The sequence below is a fragment of the Xiphophorus couchianus genome, chromosome 13, assembly GCF_001444195.1.
Source record: "Xiphophorus couchianus chromosome 13, X_couchianus-1.0, whole genome shotgun sequence".
Lineage (NCBI taxonomy): Eukaryota > Metazoa > Chordata > Actinopteri > Cyprinodontiformes > Poeciliidae > Xiphophorus > Xiphophorus couchianus.
Genome location: NC_040240.1, coordinates 30218959 through 30237383, shown reverse-complemented (window position 1 = coordinate 30237383; position 18425 = coordinate 30218959). Strand labels below are relative to the sequence as shown.

The following is an 18425-nucleotide window of genomic DNA, read 5'->3' as shown; positions in this document are numbered from 1 at the left end:
GAGAGAGGGAGAGAGAGAGGCCTCAACAGAAACATTGTGAGCCCGGCCCCTGCAATCATGTGATGGCATAATCTAGCACTTTCTGAAATCCTCTGCAGTGTGTGTTATGCTGTGTGTTGGTAAATTACAACCAAATCCCCGCGACCGGAGCTGGGCTGGAGTTGAACTGAGAGGTCGAGTTAGAGGAGGATGTGACCCGGGTCTTCACGGTCTCCACTAGAAATTAAAACGTGATCAAAAGAGTTTATCGTGCAACAACAAAAAAAAGAAAAAAGAAGGGCTTTGTAAAAATAGAGAGCTACATTTGTTAGCTCGGAGGCCTGTTGTGTTCCCTGGAGAGCTGCATGTGATCGCCGTTTGTTTTCACAACTCTGAGTCACTAGGAACTTATTTGTGCAAGAAAAAAAAAATCAAAGTGTCTTCCATCTGTGTGTGCACTCTTCCAAGAAGATTCTTTTTTCTTTCTTGCATTGCCTGCTTTATAATGATTCAGCACAATACTCAACAACAACAAAAAAAGAGTCAACAGCGTTACGCCGCTGCAATGCTCTTTAAAAGACTGCCCAGCAAATTCTGCCTTGACTGCATTTCAGCTGATGACGTCCAAAGATTAGCTTGTTTTAGTAAACAGTATGGCGGCAGAGCGACTTCGGCCATCTGAGTTGGATATGGAGTTGAACAGAAATGCTGGACGTACTTGGAGCTTTATTTTCTGCTCAACACCAGATTGGTGCCCCTCTTGTAAATACCGTAATCTGCTTGCATCACCTCAAATAGCTATGTGACTTGCCATTACACTGGTACTTTGTGCAGTCTGAAATCATAATGCTTTAGCAAGGAACTTCTGTGTTTCTGGACGCCAGGCAATCCAATTTCTTTCCTTACTAACTGGTTGGAATGGAATCATCAAGTCTGACTGGTTACAATGGAAGTAGTGGTCGATGCACCAGTTCTGCAGGAATTATTATTGAGACCTAAACATTTATCCATCCATTGTCTTTACTAAGGTTGATATGGCAGAAAAACGTATCACCATATTAGCACTTCAAAACTATCGATATCCATAATTTTTGATTAGTCTTTTGTCTTAAATATCCAAGATATTACCAAACAAGTGATGTGACCTTTCCTCTTTTATCTACAATTTTCTCTTGAGATGTTGTACTCATTTTCTCCTTCCACTCCTGTGAACTGCAAAGACTCAACACGCACTATCTGTGGACAGTTGATAGTTCACAGTCAAGTGTCCCGATTGGCTAAATTTCCCATGATAAATTAGTTCATTTCCCACAATTCAAATGGATACTAGGAAATTTGACGAGCTAGTTTGGCAATAAGCCCGGTTTCTTAAACATCCACCGCACAACTGTCAGTGTGGCATAGAGAGCGGCAGTCACACTACGCAGTCTTGAGACTGATTGTGTTGATTCTCAACATTCTCAGTGTCGCAAGAAAAAAAACTCAAGGTATCTTCCATCCGTTCCAAGTCAGTGAGCTACCGAGTACGCGTCCACAGTCAAAAACTTTCCTTTGTACGGACGTGTGCGGCGGATGTCCACCTTGAGTACGCCTGAATCTCCAAGGAGGGAAATACACCTGAAAATGTTGGGGCAACATGAAACTGTAACTGTGTATTTTAGAGAACAAATTTTCACATGCTAGCTAAAGAGTAAGTGAGTTAACTGAATCCTCCAACCTTTCTTAGCTGGCCGTGACAGATTGAGACTTTGATGTTGATATTTTTCTCTGTCTACATCCCCTAGAATGCCATGCAGTTCAGAATTCAGTGAAATGATCAAAATTCAACCTGACATATTTTTAATTGATAGCTGATCACTTATCGTCATAGATACAGTTATTGTTTTAACGCTCTGCCCTGGTTCATGCCCATTTAACCCAAAGGGTCGCGTGAGGCCTAGTGCACCTATCGCCTATGTCACTGGGCGAGAGGCAGGGTAGACCCTGGATACGTTGCTAGTTCAAAGCGCACCAGTCTTCTAACATTGTGTTTCCAGCCTGACTCAGCACGTTTGGAACCCCAGCAAAGTAAGTTCTAAAAAAAAAAGGACTGATGACATTTAACCATTTCTGGTGGAAAACCTTTTACTAATGGAAAACCACCATCAGCCTCCCAGCAGAGCAATGCTGGACCAACAGAAGCACACAACTTGTAGATAGACCAGTTAACCTAATAGTCATGTTTTTGTTTTGGACTGTGGGAAAACGGTAAAGAACCCATGGACACACAGAGAACATGCAAACTCAATGAGGAAAACCCCCAAGTGAGGTTTTGAACCCAGGACCTTCTTGCTTTAAGGCAACAGTGCTACCACCTATTCCACCGTTGAGCCTGAGTTCAAAGTAATCTTAAGGCTTACAGGCAGAACAGCAAGGAACTGTCAAGGTCTTGAGTATCAAACTGGGAATGCCTTCCTTCATCCAGATGACCAGCTTTGCCAGGCTACAAGTAATTGGAAAAGGAGCAATTTGATTGTAAATATCTGAAATGAATGACAAACAAAAAAAAATACAAAACATCATACTTACATGAATTCTGATCAGTTGCCTTTTGTGGTGTAATTAGAACCATGTTTACAGAGAGGAGATATTATCTTTATTTTTATTTTTTTAAATAGAGCAAAACAGACAAAGAATAAACAAATTGACCTAGACATATTCCAAGACAAGCGATATCTAACGTGACTTTGACCGAGTTCCCAGAAAGGTCTGGCCTGTCCTTTAACAGGAATCAGCCCGTCTTCGGCTGTGTTGACAGACTGGAACAAAGATACAGCTCCTGACCTTTGTCTTTGTTTGCAGTAGACACCACCGTTCTGTTTCATATGACAGCATCAGAGGGAGAAAGTCAAAGTGGACAGCATACACACCGTGCTGAACTCTGACCCATACTTTCACTTCTTTACAATCAAATTACAGTCCCTTGCTGCACTTTATCACCTCAATAACACAGCTTTTACTTTCAAACTTATGCATATATATTCCATAACATCTCCCTTCATTTTGATAATGAAACATGTTCCCTGAACGTCCAGGCAGGAAGCATCCTGCAAGGACAGCAGGATGAACAGCGAGAGGAGGACGAGGGTGTCACAGAGAAAGAGGCAGCCTCACCTTAGCAGCGATGTGGTGTGATGTCCGCAGAGGGTTCGGCTCCAGCTCCGATCCTTAAACGGAGTAAAAATCGGTCTGTTTGCGGACGGACGGACGGATGCAATGTTTATATCCCAGCTTCTCGTGCTTCTGATGCTGCTGCTGCTGTTGCCATGGTTATACATTCACCCAGACCCTGTGTGTTCTGCCGCCCCTCTCTGCCGCGCGTCAACTCTCTCTCTCTCTCTCTTTCACTCTCTCTCTCTGTCTCTCTCTCTCTCTCTCTCTCTCTCAATTTGGGAAAGTGCGGCAACGTCGCGGCGCGCGCGCTCACTCCCTGCGTTCATCGCCAGCTCTTCTTCTTCTTCTTCTTCTTCTTCTTCAGCTCCTCCTCATTCCAAACAGAGCGCGTGCTGGTCGGGGAACCTCATCATTAGTAGCGCGCGAGGCTCCCTCTGATTGAGAGTCCCTCTTGATGCGCGAGGATGTGCGCGTCCGGCAGGTCTGCGAGCTGACGTGACGTCAGAGCCCCCCCCCCCCCCCCCCCCCTCACCCCCGCACCCCCACCACCAGCTTTGAAGCACAAGCGAAGCGTGCACGCGGAAATGACCACTCTGCAATGAGAAACAAAAGGAGGAGCGTTGCACAAACGAAATCGAGGGTGTCACGTGACTTGGATGCTGCGACAGGTTGAAAGGAGGCAACTAAGAAGGAAAGTTGTGAAAAGAGAAAAGTCATGATCAGTGGATGAAGACATTGCTGAGAAGAAAGTTGCTAAACTCGCAGAGGTTAGAGGGTCCAGGGTCCAGGACTAGCATCCCCCCGCAGTAGTACATTAAATATAATTTAAAACAACTTTTATAAATTCACTCAACTTATCTTTATTTATTCATTTATCTAAATATTTACTTAGCTCTTTGCATATTGACTACAAAGCGGCTCCTATAAAAGTACTGACATATCTTTTATTTATTTAGTTAGCTATTTACTTAGTTACATACCTAAACTATTTATTTATCTATTTACTAGCTGCTTACTTAGCTAAGCTATTTGCTTATCTATTTACTATCTACCTAGTATGTTATTTACTTAGCTATTGACTTACTTAGCTAGTTACTTATTTGCTTACTTTTTCACTAATTTACCTATTTACTTTACTTACTAGTTAACTACCAATTTATTCTACTAGGATCTATCCATGTGGGTCAATTTATTTGGACATAATAAAAGCAACATAACCGCTATTTGTTTCTGACAATCAGGTAGCAGTGCATTCAAAATGCCATCTGTCATGCTTAGATGACTCCTCTCAGACTAATCACTTGTCACATAAATGGGGAAAAGGAGGATTATGTAACAAATGAATATAAATGTTCATGACATTTATGAAGCTGCTGGCTGTGGCTACAGTGGGTCTGTTTCCGGCGCTGCTTTTTCCCCTCATCGAGGTCTTTTTCATCTCTCGTTCTGCTGAATAATGCTCCTCTTTGTTTGTTCTCAGACTCTCCTTCTGCTTAAACACACAAAGTCAACGGCTGCTTTTCTCTCATGGCACTTTTGAGAGATTTTGTTTTGTTTTGTTTTCTCCTCTCAGCTGCCAAGATCAGAACGACTACCATACGTAGTCTGAGGTGCAAGCTGGCAGAAACTTCAGGCGTTGCACAGAAAGGTCACTAATGAAACCCCAGTTCCATTAGTGACACTGCAGCCTACACTGCTGCTTCATGCAAAACTCAGTTTTGTTGGGTTTCAAAGTTTGCTTTTTAAAATTTTATTTCTTCATTGTGCTCATTTATTCTTTAAAAATAAATCAATGCTTACCTTTCAAATAAATAACATTTTATAAGAGTTGCCTAGCAGCAAGAGATTCTTGGGTCTGGGTCAGGAGTGGACTGGTATGGTGTCTTACTAGGACTTTCCCCGGTGGGCTGGTGGTTTGACCTGTGGATGAGCTGTTGTGCTCACTCAAAGTGAACGGAAAGAAGGTAGAGTTGTTTGAAAGGTAAAAGTTTTTTGTTGTTTTTTAGGCTACGGACACCGTGTTAGCTAGCACTCACCTCCATCCATCCATCCATCCATCTTCTTCCGCTTATCCGAGGTCGGGTCGCGGGGGTAGCAGCTTCAGAAGGGAGGCCCAGACTTCCCTCTCCCCAGCCACTTCTTCTAGCTCCTCCGGGGGAATCCCGAGGCGTTCCCAGGCCAGCCGAGAGACATAGTCTCTCCAGCGTGTCCTGGGTCTTCCCCGGGGCCTCCTCCCGGTGGGACGTGCCCGGAACACCTCACCAGGGAGGCGTCCAGGAGGCATCCTGACCAGATGCCCCTCAACTGGCTCCTCTCGATGTGAAGGAGCAGCGGCTCTACTCTGAGTCCCTCCCGGATGACTGAGCTTCTCACCCTATCTCTAAGGGAGAGCCCAGCCACCCTACGGAGAAAACCCATTTCGGCCGCTTGTATCCGCGATCTCGTTCTTTCGGTCATGACCCAAAGCTCATGACCATAGATGAGGGTGGGAACGTAGATCGACCGGTAAATCGAGAGCTTCGCTTTTTGGCTCAGCTCTCTCTTCACCACGACGGACCGGTACAGCGCCCGCTTGACAGCAGACGCTGCGCCAATCCGCCTGTCGACCTCCAGCTCCCTTCTTCCCCCATTCGTGAACAAGATCCCGAGATACTTAAACTCCTCCACTTGGGGCAGGACACCCCCCCTGACCCGGAGAATGCACCCTACCCTTTTCCGGCTCAAGACCATGGCCTCGGATTTGGAGGCACTGATCCTCATCCCGGCCGCTTCACACTCGGCTGCGAACCGCTCCAGCGAGAGCTGCAGATCATGACCTGATGAAGCCAGAAGGACCACATCGTCTGCGAAAAGCAGAGATGAGATCCTAAGGCCACCAAATCGGATCCCCTCAACACCTTGGCTGCGCCTAGAAATTCTGTCCATAAAAGTGATGAACAGAATCGGTGACAAAGGGCAGCCCTGGCGGAGTCCAACTCTCACCGGAAACGAGCCCGACTTACTGCCGGCAATGCGGACCAGACTCTGACACCGGTCATACAGGGACCTGACAGCCCGTATCAAAGGGCCCGGTACCCCATACTCCCGGAGTATGGATAGTCGGATAGTCGAACCTCGGATTCAGGAAGAGCAGTGTGGTTTTCGTCCTGGTCGTGGAACACTGGACCAGCTCTACACCCTCGGCAGGGTCCTGGAGGGTGCATGGGAGTTCGCCCAACCAGTCTACATGTGTTTTGTGGACTTGGAGAAGGCGTTCGACCGTGTCCCTCGGGGAGCCCTGTGGGGGGTTCTCCGGGAGTAGCACTCACCTGTACTGAGTTATCTGGGCAAACTCTGAGAAACAAAGAAAAAATAATCTAGTTAACTTTGTTTTTTTTTTTTATTATAACTACTCATTCACTACTCAGGCTTACAGCTCTTGTTTGTCCGAAACTAAAATGGCTGCTACGCGCTGTTCTAAATTTAGTGGTTTGTCGTCATGTGCGATCAGTACCATGACCGCGGGGAGATGGGCTCCAGCCCCACTGTGACCTCGCATGGTCAAGAAGGTACACCGGTGGATGGTTGTAATTATTTATGAATGTCTTTCTCAAACATATTCATTGTTACAGTATGTTGTACACCACACAACATAAGCTGTGCTGTCGTTGAAGCCATTTATATGCTCCGTAGTCCAACACAGTTTGAAAGTAAAAATTTCTCTTCAGGTTCCTGTACCCCTTCAACTATCCTTAAGACCATAACTCACATTTCCACATTTTTACTTCGCCTGGAGGGTTGACCGTGGGTCACAAGGGTTTGAGTCATGGGGGAAGCCTCGTGAAGGAACATTCGCAAACTGTTTTCTCCCCGTCTCAGTGAGAGAGATGCAGGCGCTCTTAATTATCTGGGTTAGAAACATGAGCCCTCACTCTCTGACTGTATCAGCTTTCCCGTTGGGGTGTACCTTTACAAACGGCCCACTCTCACTCTGTAACATGATTTAGGCATACATTTTGACATTCACCGGTTAAAACTGCAGGATGAAACTTTTATTTTTTTAAAATATATATATATTTTTTTTTTTTTTTTTACAGTATGGTAGGAGACAGACAATCTGTGAAAGGATGGATCTCCTCCACCTCCTCCCTGATTTTCATTTGAAGAGATTCACCTCTCCTGTCCAAAATCAACCAATCAAAGCCAGGAGGAGGGCCTTAGCGCTGTCAATCACCTTTGTGTACACACTGCTAAATGTGCAAATGGTGGAAAAACAACTTCCCGATCCAGGAAAACCGTGGCCATACTAACTAGCCTTAACATTTCTGGCAAACTCTTCAATGGGGAATACGCTGTAGCGTAGCAGACAGTAAGGGGAAGGAGTGAATGGGGGTTGTGAGCGGTGGTTATGCAAGGGTGACCCACCTCCTGGCTCTGATTGGTTGTTCCTACTTATTACTGGTTGGCAGAGGAGCTTGATTTTTCACAGATCATATTTCTCACATCATACTGTCACAACATAGTGACAGTTTCAACAAATACTTGAAAAAAAACATGTTTTTTTAATAAAAGTTACATACTGCAGCATTAATATGAGCATCAAGGGCTCAGTTGATTTTGATGTCATTTGATTCCTACGAGAATTCATTTCCCTCCCTTTCAAGCAAAAAACAACTTCAGAGAAATTAACATCTGAATGCGGTTCCTGCTCTTCAACACGGCTTCTGTAGAAGTACTGACAGATCTTTAAAAAGAAAGAAAAAACAAAACACGGAAGATTTTCTTGCGAGAATTGTCAGAATGGCTGTAAATGCCTGAGAAATATCATAGCATTAAGGAATCTCACAGAACATTTTCCGTTAGAACGTGACGTTCCTCCTAGAAGTCTGCCTGTGGTCGTCGTTTCACGTTCTCAGATCTTCTAGAGAGCAGATCAAACGCCGCAGGATCAATTACACGACCTGCAGCGTACAGAAGCAGCGTGTCTCGTCTCCTCTAGGCATCTTCAGATAATAATAAGGCTTTCCTTGTGTCAACACCACCAGCTAACATTCTTCTGCTTCACTGCTCAGCATACGTGATTATGAAATCCACTCCTTCCTTACGGAGAGGACGATTATCTAGATAATTATGCATGTGGGGGATGTGTTATTAGGAGAAACTTAATGGTGCTCCTATAAAAAGTCTTTGGGGCTTCTGCAACTTTTTTACGTGTTGGTAATAAAACCCAAGTCGCCACCTCCTAAAGAGCTCCTGGCCAATGGGAAACCACTGAACAAACTTTTATGTGGCCTCTAAAAATGCTCGAACATCCCCTGCACCACTTCTGTCAGCCAGTCCTCATCATGCGCAGGTAGGACCGGCTTCAGGGAGGGGGATTTTATTTTTTTTGACATCCGCAGCTCCTTCAGTTCCTCGCACCTTACATCCCAGAGAGCGTCCGTGCCAAGACCGACCATCCCTGTTTCAGAAAATTGGAAGCATGGCCTTCCACTGCTCTGCTTCGAAGAGGTCAGTATCTCATGCTGAACTTCTCCCTCACAATCTCTTCTAGTAACAACTCCTGGTTCTACAAAACTGTCTGGTAGCAACAGTTACTCTTCTGTTGTTGCCAAAACTAAAAAAAGATTCAGCTAACATCTTAGAATATCTGTCCTTACCTTTTTATTGTAATCATTGCTAAGCAGTGTCATGTCTGACTCCATAAGGAATTCTAAATATTGGTTAAGGCTGGACAGAAATTATGCCTGGAGGGTTGGGTTGTTCTCAAACTTGAAGGAGCAACAAAGGGGCATCCCAGAGTTGGTGTCAGTAAGATGGAAAGTACCTCACACTTTCAGTAATGCCAGGAAATTATGTAAAGGGTAAATGTTAGGCAGTAGAGGTGTAACTAATTTCTCTTGATAAGGTGAGACAAGACACTTCCACAAATCAAGCAAAGACCTCACTAATGATAAACTGTTTTATAGAATCTGTAAACAGTGCTTACACAAGAGTTTTTGCAAATTCTTTCTGTTCTCCATTAATGCAGTTAGCTGTATGAATTAATAAAATGATTTTTTTAAAAAGCATCTCTCTATAGTATCTTAAGTCTGAATAGTTCAATTAAACAACCAGATGACAACTGTAGCATGATTCTATTTCCTGTCTTTTTTAAGGATGACAGGCCAGCTATGGCCAAATGTACAACATTATTGCTCTCCACAGCAGTTGTACAGTAAAAAAAGGGACAAATCATGAAAGAGAAACAAACTTCAATTTTGCTAATAATCCAAACAGAAGTAAATCTCTGGAAGATGCTGATAATTGATTACAAATAGGTTTCTTGGAGACTTTAGTGATGATCCAGTGTCATGCTGACCTGGGATGAGATGGTGAATCTTGGTTCCATGGAGGTCTACTTGTTTCTGCTTCTTTAAGACCGTGTCATAGGGCAACAAGTCTGAGACAGAAACCTTGACATCCTTCATAACAGTAACACTTTCCTGCTCAATCTGGATTGTCGAACTGACAACAGTAGGGACATTAAGTCCCCACAGCAATTTCTGGGTCTCCTTTGGGATTGCCTGTTATTGAGGAAGGCCTCCTGGGTGCCTCCCGTTGGAGACGTCTAGATGAGGAGGTGGAGCAGCTGCTCCCATTAGACTACAGAGCTTCTCACCTCATCTTAAAGCTCATTGACAAAGGTCAGGTCAGCTTCTTGTAACAATCCCATCCCATAAAGCCATAGGTGAGGGTCAGAAGGTCAAACAAAAACTTCACTTTCTGGTTCAGGTCTTTCATCACCACAATAGACTAAAGTAGCACCCACTACTGCAGACTCGATCCGTCTACTGTTTCATCCAACCATCATTTGAGAGAAAGACACCAAGATAATTAAGATACTTAAACTCCTCTGCTGTTGGCAGAGATTGACCCCCAATCTGAACGGAGCGTTCCAACGTTTTTGGGTCACTATAAAGGCAGTTGGGATGATGTGTCAGGTACAGTCCCTCCTGTTGATGGTGTGTACACAGGTTGCTGGACCCCATAGTTGAAGACCTGGTCCTGTAACCAATGCTTGCCGCTACAAAGAGGTCCTGATATCTCTACTTATAGTCTTGGCACCTCTGGTGTTAATCTTGAAGTCACCACATCCACACCTAATAGGTTCATCCAATGTTCTGGATGAATGTTGGCTGAAAATCAATGTTCCAAGTTCCCCGGATAACTTGTTTTGTAGAGTTATTGGAAAACCTCCACCAAAGAAATGTAGCTAACTAACAATAGCTGCGCTTCTATTACAAATGTGCGTAATACTTTGTCAGTATTCCAATCTTGAAAAAACACAATGTCACAAGTGTGGTGATTCCATTAAACAACAAATGCCACACAATCACATGTAAATAAGTTTGTTCACATGTTGTCATTGGAAAACCATGCCGCATCATCAACATCAACTTCCGTCTTTGTATTTTCCACCACCAGTACTAACATCCGATTGGTGATCATGTGACTTGTGTGATACAAAAAAGTGTTTCCACTTCAGTTTTGTCATATATACCAATTTTGACATGGCCGAAAAACCATCTCATCCACGTGCAAAAACGTTTCATTGAAAAAGGTGTTTTTTGGGGGGGTTTTCAAAACGGGTGCATTTCCATTTAGTAAATTTATTTTCGTAATTCTAATTTGCGCAATTTTATGGTAGATGGAAACCCAGTCATTATTCAAGGGGTTAGGGTAGATATGTATGTATGTATGTCAATATGTGCAACTGATCAGCAAATATATTCAAGATAACCTTTTGGTCAACTAGATTTTCTTTTCAGTTTATTTGAATTCCAAATTCCCACACCAAAAACTCTTAGTATCAAATAAATGCCACAATTACGGTAATTAGATTTTTGACCTGCAAAAAATAGGATTTACATGGAAATGCCTGATAATAAACAACCGATACAGTAAATGGGCCAGCTTTGTCACATTTAAAAAATAATGTGACAAAGCTGTACCTGCTATACCTGATTTATTACTGTTTGTACTTTGAGGCCATTAGACATTTCAAAAGTTGAATACCAATAAAACTCTGCCAGATTCAAGAATCAAGCTCTTTAGTGGTTATCATATGGCAATTAAGTAAAATAAATTTGTTAAAACTTAATTACATTAAGTAAGATATGTAAACAATAAGATAAAATGTATTGTTATGCTTTACCTGTAGCAAAACTTAAGCATATTCTTGCTGAACTATACATTTTTGAGAGCATAGGAGACGGGTCCATATAAGAAGCTGGACAGTCTTGCAAGCTTAAGATGTGTTCTTGTTACATCACACCTCATTGAAATAACTAAATCATTTCCTCAGCCTGTTCCCCTGGCTCGGCAGTAGCCTGCTAACGACCAATTTATTTAAATTGGCTGGATTCAAGCAAGGAAATATCTTAAACATGTACAACACTGGCCCTTGAGGACCCAAATTACCAGACTCTTACTTATATATATTCTGCTTTGAAGAAAGATTGGGATTGAAGGCAGACAGCCCTCCCACTGGGTTTCTGAAGATGTTCTTTTAAGGTGTACAGCAAAACAACTCCACCTCTGAAGAGACCCCAGTGACTTACCCTTTAGTCATTCTGATGACACTTAACTCACACACGGTTCACATCTCTTCTTTTCCTCAAGCAAACATGAAGCTAATGTTTCATACTGTGGAGATAGGCTGCACCCACTACAACACCTCCCTACTTCTTCTATTTCTCACACTGACAAGCTGCAATTTCAGCCTTTGGAAAGGAGTGTCGCTATTAAAGTCGGCCTTCCTGATGATGGGTTCGGATGAATGCAGAGAGCTGTCAAAAATCAAGACAGAAAGGCTGAAAGGAAGCTAAAGGAAGACGGTGTCAGAGTGATGATCGAATGCTACACAAACATATGTTTATTGCCAAGAAAAATTACACAGGAAAGCCATGTGACTATTCCTGTTTTTTGCCCCCATTCACTCTTACCTATATATCGACTTACTTGTCTCAAACTATTTTCAACTTAAACGATGAAGTACAATATTGTTGCTTATGTAAGTGATTGGTTAAAGTAAGAAAAGTCAGTGTTAACCCTTTAACATTTGAAATGTTTAGGTTAGATTTTTAACCCGTGGAATTCAAGAACAACAACTGTATTGGACAGAATGATTTCTTTAACAAAACATGAAAGGACCGAGACGTCATGGACTGAAATTGACTTGCCACTGTTACCTTGAGCCGCCAAGCAAGCTGGTCAAAGTCCTTAACGGCTGGCCAATGTGCAGGCTAAAATGCTTTGCTGTTTGAGTGAATGATGTAGCCGGCCAAGCAAAATAAGGCAGACCACAGCATCCTCCATTTTTATTTTGTAACCAGGTTGCTGTGTATTGCAGACTTCTGCCCAGGTCCCTCTTGAAAATGAGATCTAGATCTCAACGGGGTTTACCTGGTTAAACAAAGGACCAGGTAAACCCTTTGTTTAACCATTTATGTTTAAATAAAAATAAATAATTAATAAATAAAACTCGCTGGACAGATCCTGTGTTGATCTGCCACAAGACAGATCATGAGGAAGTTTTTGACTTTCTTGAAAAGTCAAGAAATGACTCAGAGCATACCAAATTTGGTTGATCTAACTGTAGTGGCTGTCACATGTAGTAGAGCCCTCTTTGGGTCTTCACAACAGTATTTGTGCCGTCTTCATTGCTCCCCATCAAAATGCCATATAAATCCTTGTGGTTTTCTGAAGTACTGCTGCTGTAAAAGTCTTCCTCGCTATCTTGACCGCAAAAGTCATTGTGCGGCCATGTTTCCCTTAATATGCTGGCCCTGACACAGGAGAGTGTCATTTCCATGTCTCTTTCATATTTTTGTACTTTTTCTTCAAAAAGCAGGAGTTCTAACTGTTCTGCTTTCTAAATACTCAAAACATTAACATGAGATGCATGGTGGCCTAAATATAATGTATTTTCCTCACAGACAAGCTGTTAGAGCAATATATTTTTTAATCTAAGTGGTGTAATGCTTGAAATTGTGTTATTGTATTATTACTAACTACTGATGATATTTGTGCTGTCTCCATTTTGAGTTTCAGTTGTACAACACAAACATCTCTAGCAGCTAACGCTAGCTTACTTTTTAGGAGCAATAATCTTGTCGATGATTCTTTCATTGTGAGTTTGTTTACGTTCCGTCATTTCTTAAGCTAGCAAGGATGGCTAAAGTACTGACGCTGGCTTAGAGAAAGCTAGCATCTTTGCTAGCTGAAGTTAAGGTAATGTTGTTAGGTTAAAGAAAGAAAGGAGTGAAAGAAAAACACAACTACAGAAACGGGTGATCAATACATCCAAGTTTATTTTAGTTCAAATTATACAAATAACTGGCATGCCTTTCATTTTATAACTAACCTGTTAAAAATGCAGTTTGCTCTTTGTTTCTTGTCCAAATCTTTAGCTAGGCTTATTTTCATAACGCTTAGTTAACCCATTTTAAAAAATGATATCTTCATGTGACATTTAATGTTTCAATAACATTTGTTTGATTTCTTTCCATTTCCTGGAGTCAAAGGCAGCACAGTTTAAGCAATGGTAGGAATTCTTCCTTTTACGTGCCAAGACTGAGTACCAAGGTCACTGGCTAAGTGCTGCGTGACATTCCTGCGGAGTTTTATCGATTTAGATAAAAGGGAAAATGTCAAACAGAGTGAGACACATGACCGAATACTGATTTTCACTACCGTTCCTCAACAGAAAGCAACAATGCCATCCATCAGTGTCGACACACTCCCTCCTGTGTGTGGCTCTTCTTTCCCACCTTGCTGCACCAGCTCTTGGACGTGAGTACAGCCTCCTTCTCTGAAAATCCTCCTGAAGTGCACGTCATGCAAACTCCAGAGTCTCTGTGAGCAAAAACCCAACAGGGAAAGGTAAAACCAGCATCCGCGCAGAGCAGCACTGCTAGTTCTATCTCATTATTCAAGAACACAAGGGCCAGAAATAGCAGACAGTGTGCTGCTCTGTGTCACAGCATTAAATCAGATTAATCCTCCACTCTGATAATCACAGCATTCCCTTTCTCTGCTCTCGTTTCGAGGCCTGACAAATCCAACATGGACGCGACTAGAGCGCCACGTGCGGCAATGCATTGCGGAATCCGCCTCATTATTCCGGCACGCACACAAAACACGCGCACACGCCAACGCATGTGCAGTCCCAGCCGCGGTTCATCTCCACCTCATTGCGCTAATGACTGGTTCTCTGCGCATAATGTCGCGGCAGGCAGTAACTTTTAACAACTTGAGGCTAACATGCTCAGTCAGTTTTAAGTGTTTTGCGGTGGTAAATATGGGATTATAAATACCGCTTCACCGGTTTATCTCGTTTCTCAGCAGTTTGTGTGGGACGTAGGAAGAGCTTCCAGATGTGTTGTTTTCATGCTGATAGTTGTTAACGAGCTGACTCAGAGTGCTGACTTGATGAGCCCCTCTGGCTGCTCCCGTCCTCGGGTTATACCCCCACTCCCCCCACCAGGCCTTCATTCAAAAAAAAAAAAAAGCCAATCTGCACCAGATTATTTGTGCATCATCCAGGAGCACATCAGAACACATTGATATGTATCGCCTAGTGAACGGGTGCAGGAAGTGAGCGAGAGCGTTGACGGTGGCCTCACGGTCGCGTAAGGCCGTAGCGGCGCTGAGCTGCGAGGGCCGTTTGAGTCAGCCCCGGCTCCAGATGAGTTTAACGGGGGAGGCATCGACTTATTTTGTTTGGGGGGGGGCAAAATGAATCAACGTAGCTGAACATAGACAACATCAGTAGCCAACAGGCTACTTGTTAACAAGCTTAAGGTGCCGTATTGATATTAGCTAGTCATCATTTAGCTAACATTACCTGCATCCCAGAAGCCCTTACTGTATCAGATTGACATAGGAATAACAGAGTTGGCCATTGTAAGGTAAAAACAATAAACAGCTTCCAGTCCAGGGGGGCACAGCTGACTCTGTGGGCGGGCAATGTCCCCCAATGCCCACTCATGCCGCCGCGCCTGGTTTGAGGCTGCTTGCAGCTTTAATTATTATTATTATCATTATTATTTGTATTATTATTACATTTTCTTGTTGACAGTGTCGCACTCGGAATTGTTGACCTCAATGTGAGGCCCAACAGATTTATTTTCACAAGCAGAGTGTTTTACTCAACGTGATATACTGTATGTGAAACATTATTAGAACATGCTTTGGGTTTACTTAATTTGTAATTGACACTAAGAGGAAAAAGAAGTGAGAAAAGAAAAGGAGAAACACAGGAAAAGGTTTAAAGAGAAAGACAGAGATAGGACTAGAGGAGAGACAGGATGGAGTCAACATCCCAAAAGTCTGTTCCTATACAGAAAGAGGAAAAAAACACAACCAGGAAACCATAGCAACAAACAAAATATGCAACAATTATAACATCAATAAAAAACGGCTGATTATAAGCATGAGGGCATATTCAATCAGGAAAGTTTTAATGATTCTTGCTTTTCTTTTAAAGTCAATGCTAGGCAGACATAATGAACCCAGTCTCACCAGTTAGCTTCACCATTATAGCATCTACCATTATCATCATTTCACTCAACTCCAGAGAAGGCAGGTAAGGCAGAAATCCCACTGATCAGTAGTTAGCATAGTTTGAGGACAGGATACAAGCAACAAACTGTGATAGCAAATAGGTGACACAAACAGAGTACTACATTTTCTTGATTTATAAGTGGAGAAAAGGCTTGGAAACCCAACCAGATGGAAAAGCCAAACAGGAATATTAACAGATTCAAGTTCTTAAGATGATTCTTGTGATCTTGTTTGCTTCACCTTCCCCATCTATAGCTTTACCCACAGCTTGGGAATGATTGGACTCAAACTTTGGTCTCACGTAAATTTGAAGCCGTTGCAACTCAAAAGGAGCCATAATACTTCAGTATGTCTACTGAAATGTTGAAAAAGTGGCTTCTGTTTGCTAATACCAGCTTGCTTCCTGTTCAACTTGTACATCCACGGAAGCAGAATCAGTCGTCTTTTTTTTTATTCAGTATGCTTTTGTGAAATTTTCCAGATTTGTTAGTGAAAAACACCCAAAAAGGAAAAAAAAAGATTTTTTTAAAGTTCTGTAACAGAGCCTTGCATTAAAATTGCAAACCAGTGCATTTTGATGGGAATCCCCTTTGACATGAAAGACTTTGCCTTTCATTTAGCTGTCTCCTGGAATCAAATGTGATATTTGTCAAATTCATTTATGAACAAGACCAATGTCCTCACTGTCTTCCTGTTTGTGCCGTCAGAATTAGACCTGAGCCGACTGGACGGCGACACCGTCTGCCCACCGATAAGAAACGGACAAGATGACCTTCCAGGTAAAAAAAGAAGAAAAAACAAGAAGGAATGCAGTAGGCACAGAAAAAGCAGGTAATTTAATCACTGAGCGATGGATGGCTGGGTTGCATTCAAGGGAATCTAAACTTTCCACTTGAGTTTTACAGAATCTTTGTGAACAGCTCAGCAAGCCTGCAACTGCTCACTGCAGCAGTAATGACTTTTCCAAAACATCTGTATGCAATTGCTTGGTGGTTTCATTAAGGAGCTTAGTATGGCCACGCTTTCTGGATATAACAGGAAACATAAGCCGTTTCTTACACACCATCTCCACTTTTGAACTGAAAACCAAAAATAACGCAAACGCGGAGATAGCATCTTCGCTCTCTCCGGCAGCAAAGACATCTCAAATTCCTGACATACCCCTTCCCTCCCCGGCCCCCTTCTCCTCCCGACAGGTTTCGATCTGATCACCCAGTTCCAGCTGGACGTGATTCCCCTGAAAGGTGTGAGGAAGGTGGACGGCTCCACGCCCCTCCAGGTGGCCTACCGTCTCGACCGGGAGGCCAACTTTCAAATTCCGACCCTGTAAGTACAGTACGGGAGGCTTCGGAGGAAGACATGAAACCGCACGAAACGTGGAGCGCGCCGCAGCGGCCTCCTGATGCAGGTGGTGCATTATTACAGGCGCAGATGTTACAGTGTGCCGAGCAGCATGTAATTGGTGGAGGCCAAAAAAAAAAACATGCCCAGACGTTTCTTGGCCTTCCTCACACACATGCACAGCAACGCAGAATGGTTGTGTGTGTGTGTGTGTGTGTTCTCCTTGCTTGCCTTTGTGGTGATAAATTAGCTTATGGCGCTTGCTGAAGGTTTTGTAATAAAAAATGAAATAAGTCTGGTTTCCTCTGCAGGCTGTAATTATGCCATCCTGAGTGAGCCTGCTCTGCTATCCTAAGGCCAAGTTGAAGGGAGAAGCTGTTATTCAGAAGATTTGTCATTCTCATATATATATATACTAAATTTAAAAGAAAAATTAATAATAAATGTACAATTTCCTCTCTATGAAGTTAGACGACATTCAAACTTTTCATCATTTTAAGCAGTGAAGTTTTTACACTATTGTGTATTGTGTAATTCTTGCATCTTTCAAAGTTCCTATTCCTCTTAGTTCCTCAAAGTTCCTCTTAATTTGATACCCCTAAATGAAATTTAAGGCAATTTGCTTGTACATAATTTCATTTCTGAATAAAGATTCTCAGAGAACGTTGCTAATCAAACAATGTCGAAAACACAACAAAACAGAGCCGATAAGTCAGAGAGAAAGTTAGCAAGAAGACTAAAGCCGGGTTAGGTAATGAACACATACTAAGAAATGAAAATGGAACGACAACTCCAAACGTATCAAGATACGATTGTCCCACTCAACTAGTCAGGAAAGGAAAATTAAGGTTAGGTTTAGGGAAAACTAATGAGAAACTAGGCCCTTGGTAAATCTGGAGGAACTTCAGAGATCCGGTGGAAGATTCTGCCAACAGAATTAGTATTAGTACTGTTAGTAAATGGTATGTGGACTGAATTTATGAACAACTTGTTTATTCATACCGTCCATTTAAAGTGTTTTCCACTAGCCAATCTGGGGTTCAGTGCCTTGCCTAGAGGTACGCCCCCATGTGGCAGGTGGAAGCTGGGACTGCGAGACGACCACTCTTCCCGCAGAGGCCTTGTACTTTGCAGTCCACAAAACCAGCCTAAATTATATAGAACAAGTTATACTATTTGGACAAAAGAACTTTACTGACAACCCTGGTTAAGTTGTGAAATCAAGATTTTTTTTTCCAGATAAAATCTTGTTTCCATTACAAAGACTGTGAAAATCATTCATGCTTTTATTACAACACTCTTAGATTACTGCAATTCATTGTATGAACCATGGATCAATCTTCCCTACAGCGTCTCCAAAGTAA

At 42.7% G+C, this 18425-nt stretch overlaps 2 protein-coding genes across 3 annotated transcripts in view; one reads left to right on the top strand and one right to left on the bottom strand.

Annotated features, from left to right (window-relative positions):
* Positions 1–3597, bottom strand: part of fam135b (family with sequence similarity 135 member B) — a 67401-nt gene extending 63804 nt beyond the window's left edge. Inside the window, exon 1 of the mRNA XM_028036731.1 lies at positions 3133–3597. The gene's annotated coding sequence lies outside the window, so the exon portion shown is untranslated. The remainder of the gene's footprint in view (positions 1–3132) is intronic.
* Positions 3598–8425: 4828 nt separating this feature from the next.
* The window catches only part of col9a1c (collagen, type IX, alpha 1c), a 34633-nt gene continuing 24633 nt past the window's right edge, over positions 8426–18425 (top strand). For both annotated transcript variants that reach the window (XM_028036130.1, XM_028036129.1), the window contains exons 1-4: positions 8426–8622; positions 13862–13947; positions 16428–16499; positions 16917–17046. In XM_028036130.1, coding sequence (XP_027891931.1) covers positions 8594–8622; positions 13862–13947; positions 16428–16499; positions 16917–17046 — 317 coding nt within the window. In that variant the 5' untranslated portion in view covers positions 8426–8593. The remainder of the gene's footprint in view (positions 8623–13861; positions 13948–16427; positions 16500–16916; positions 17047–18425) is intronic.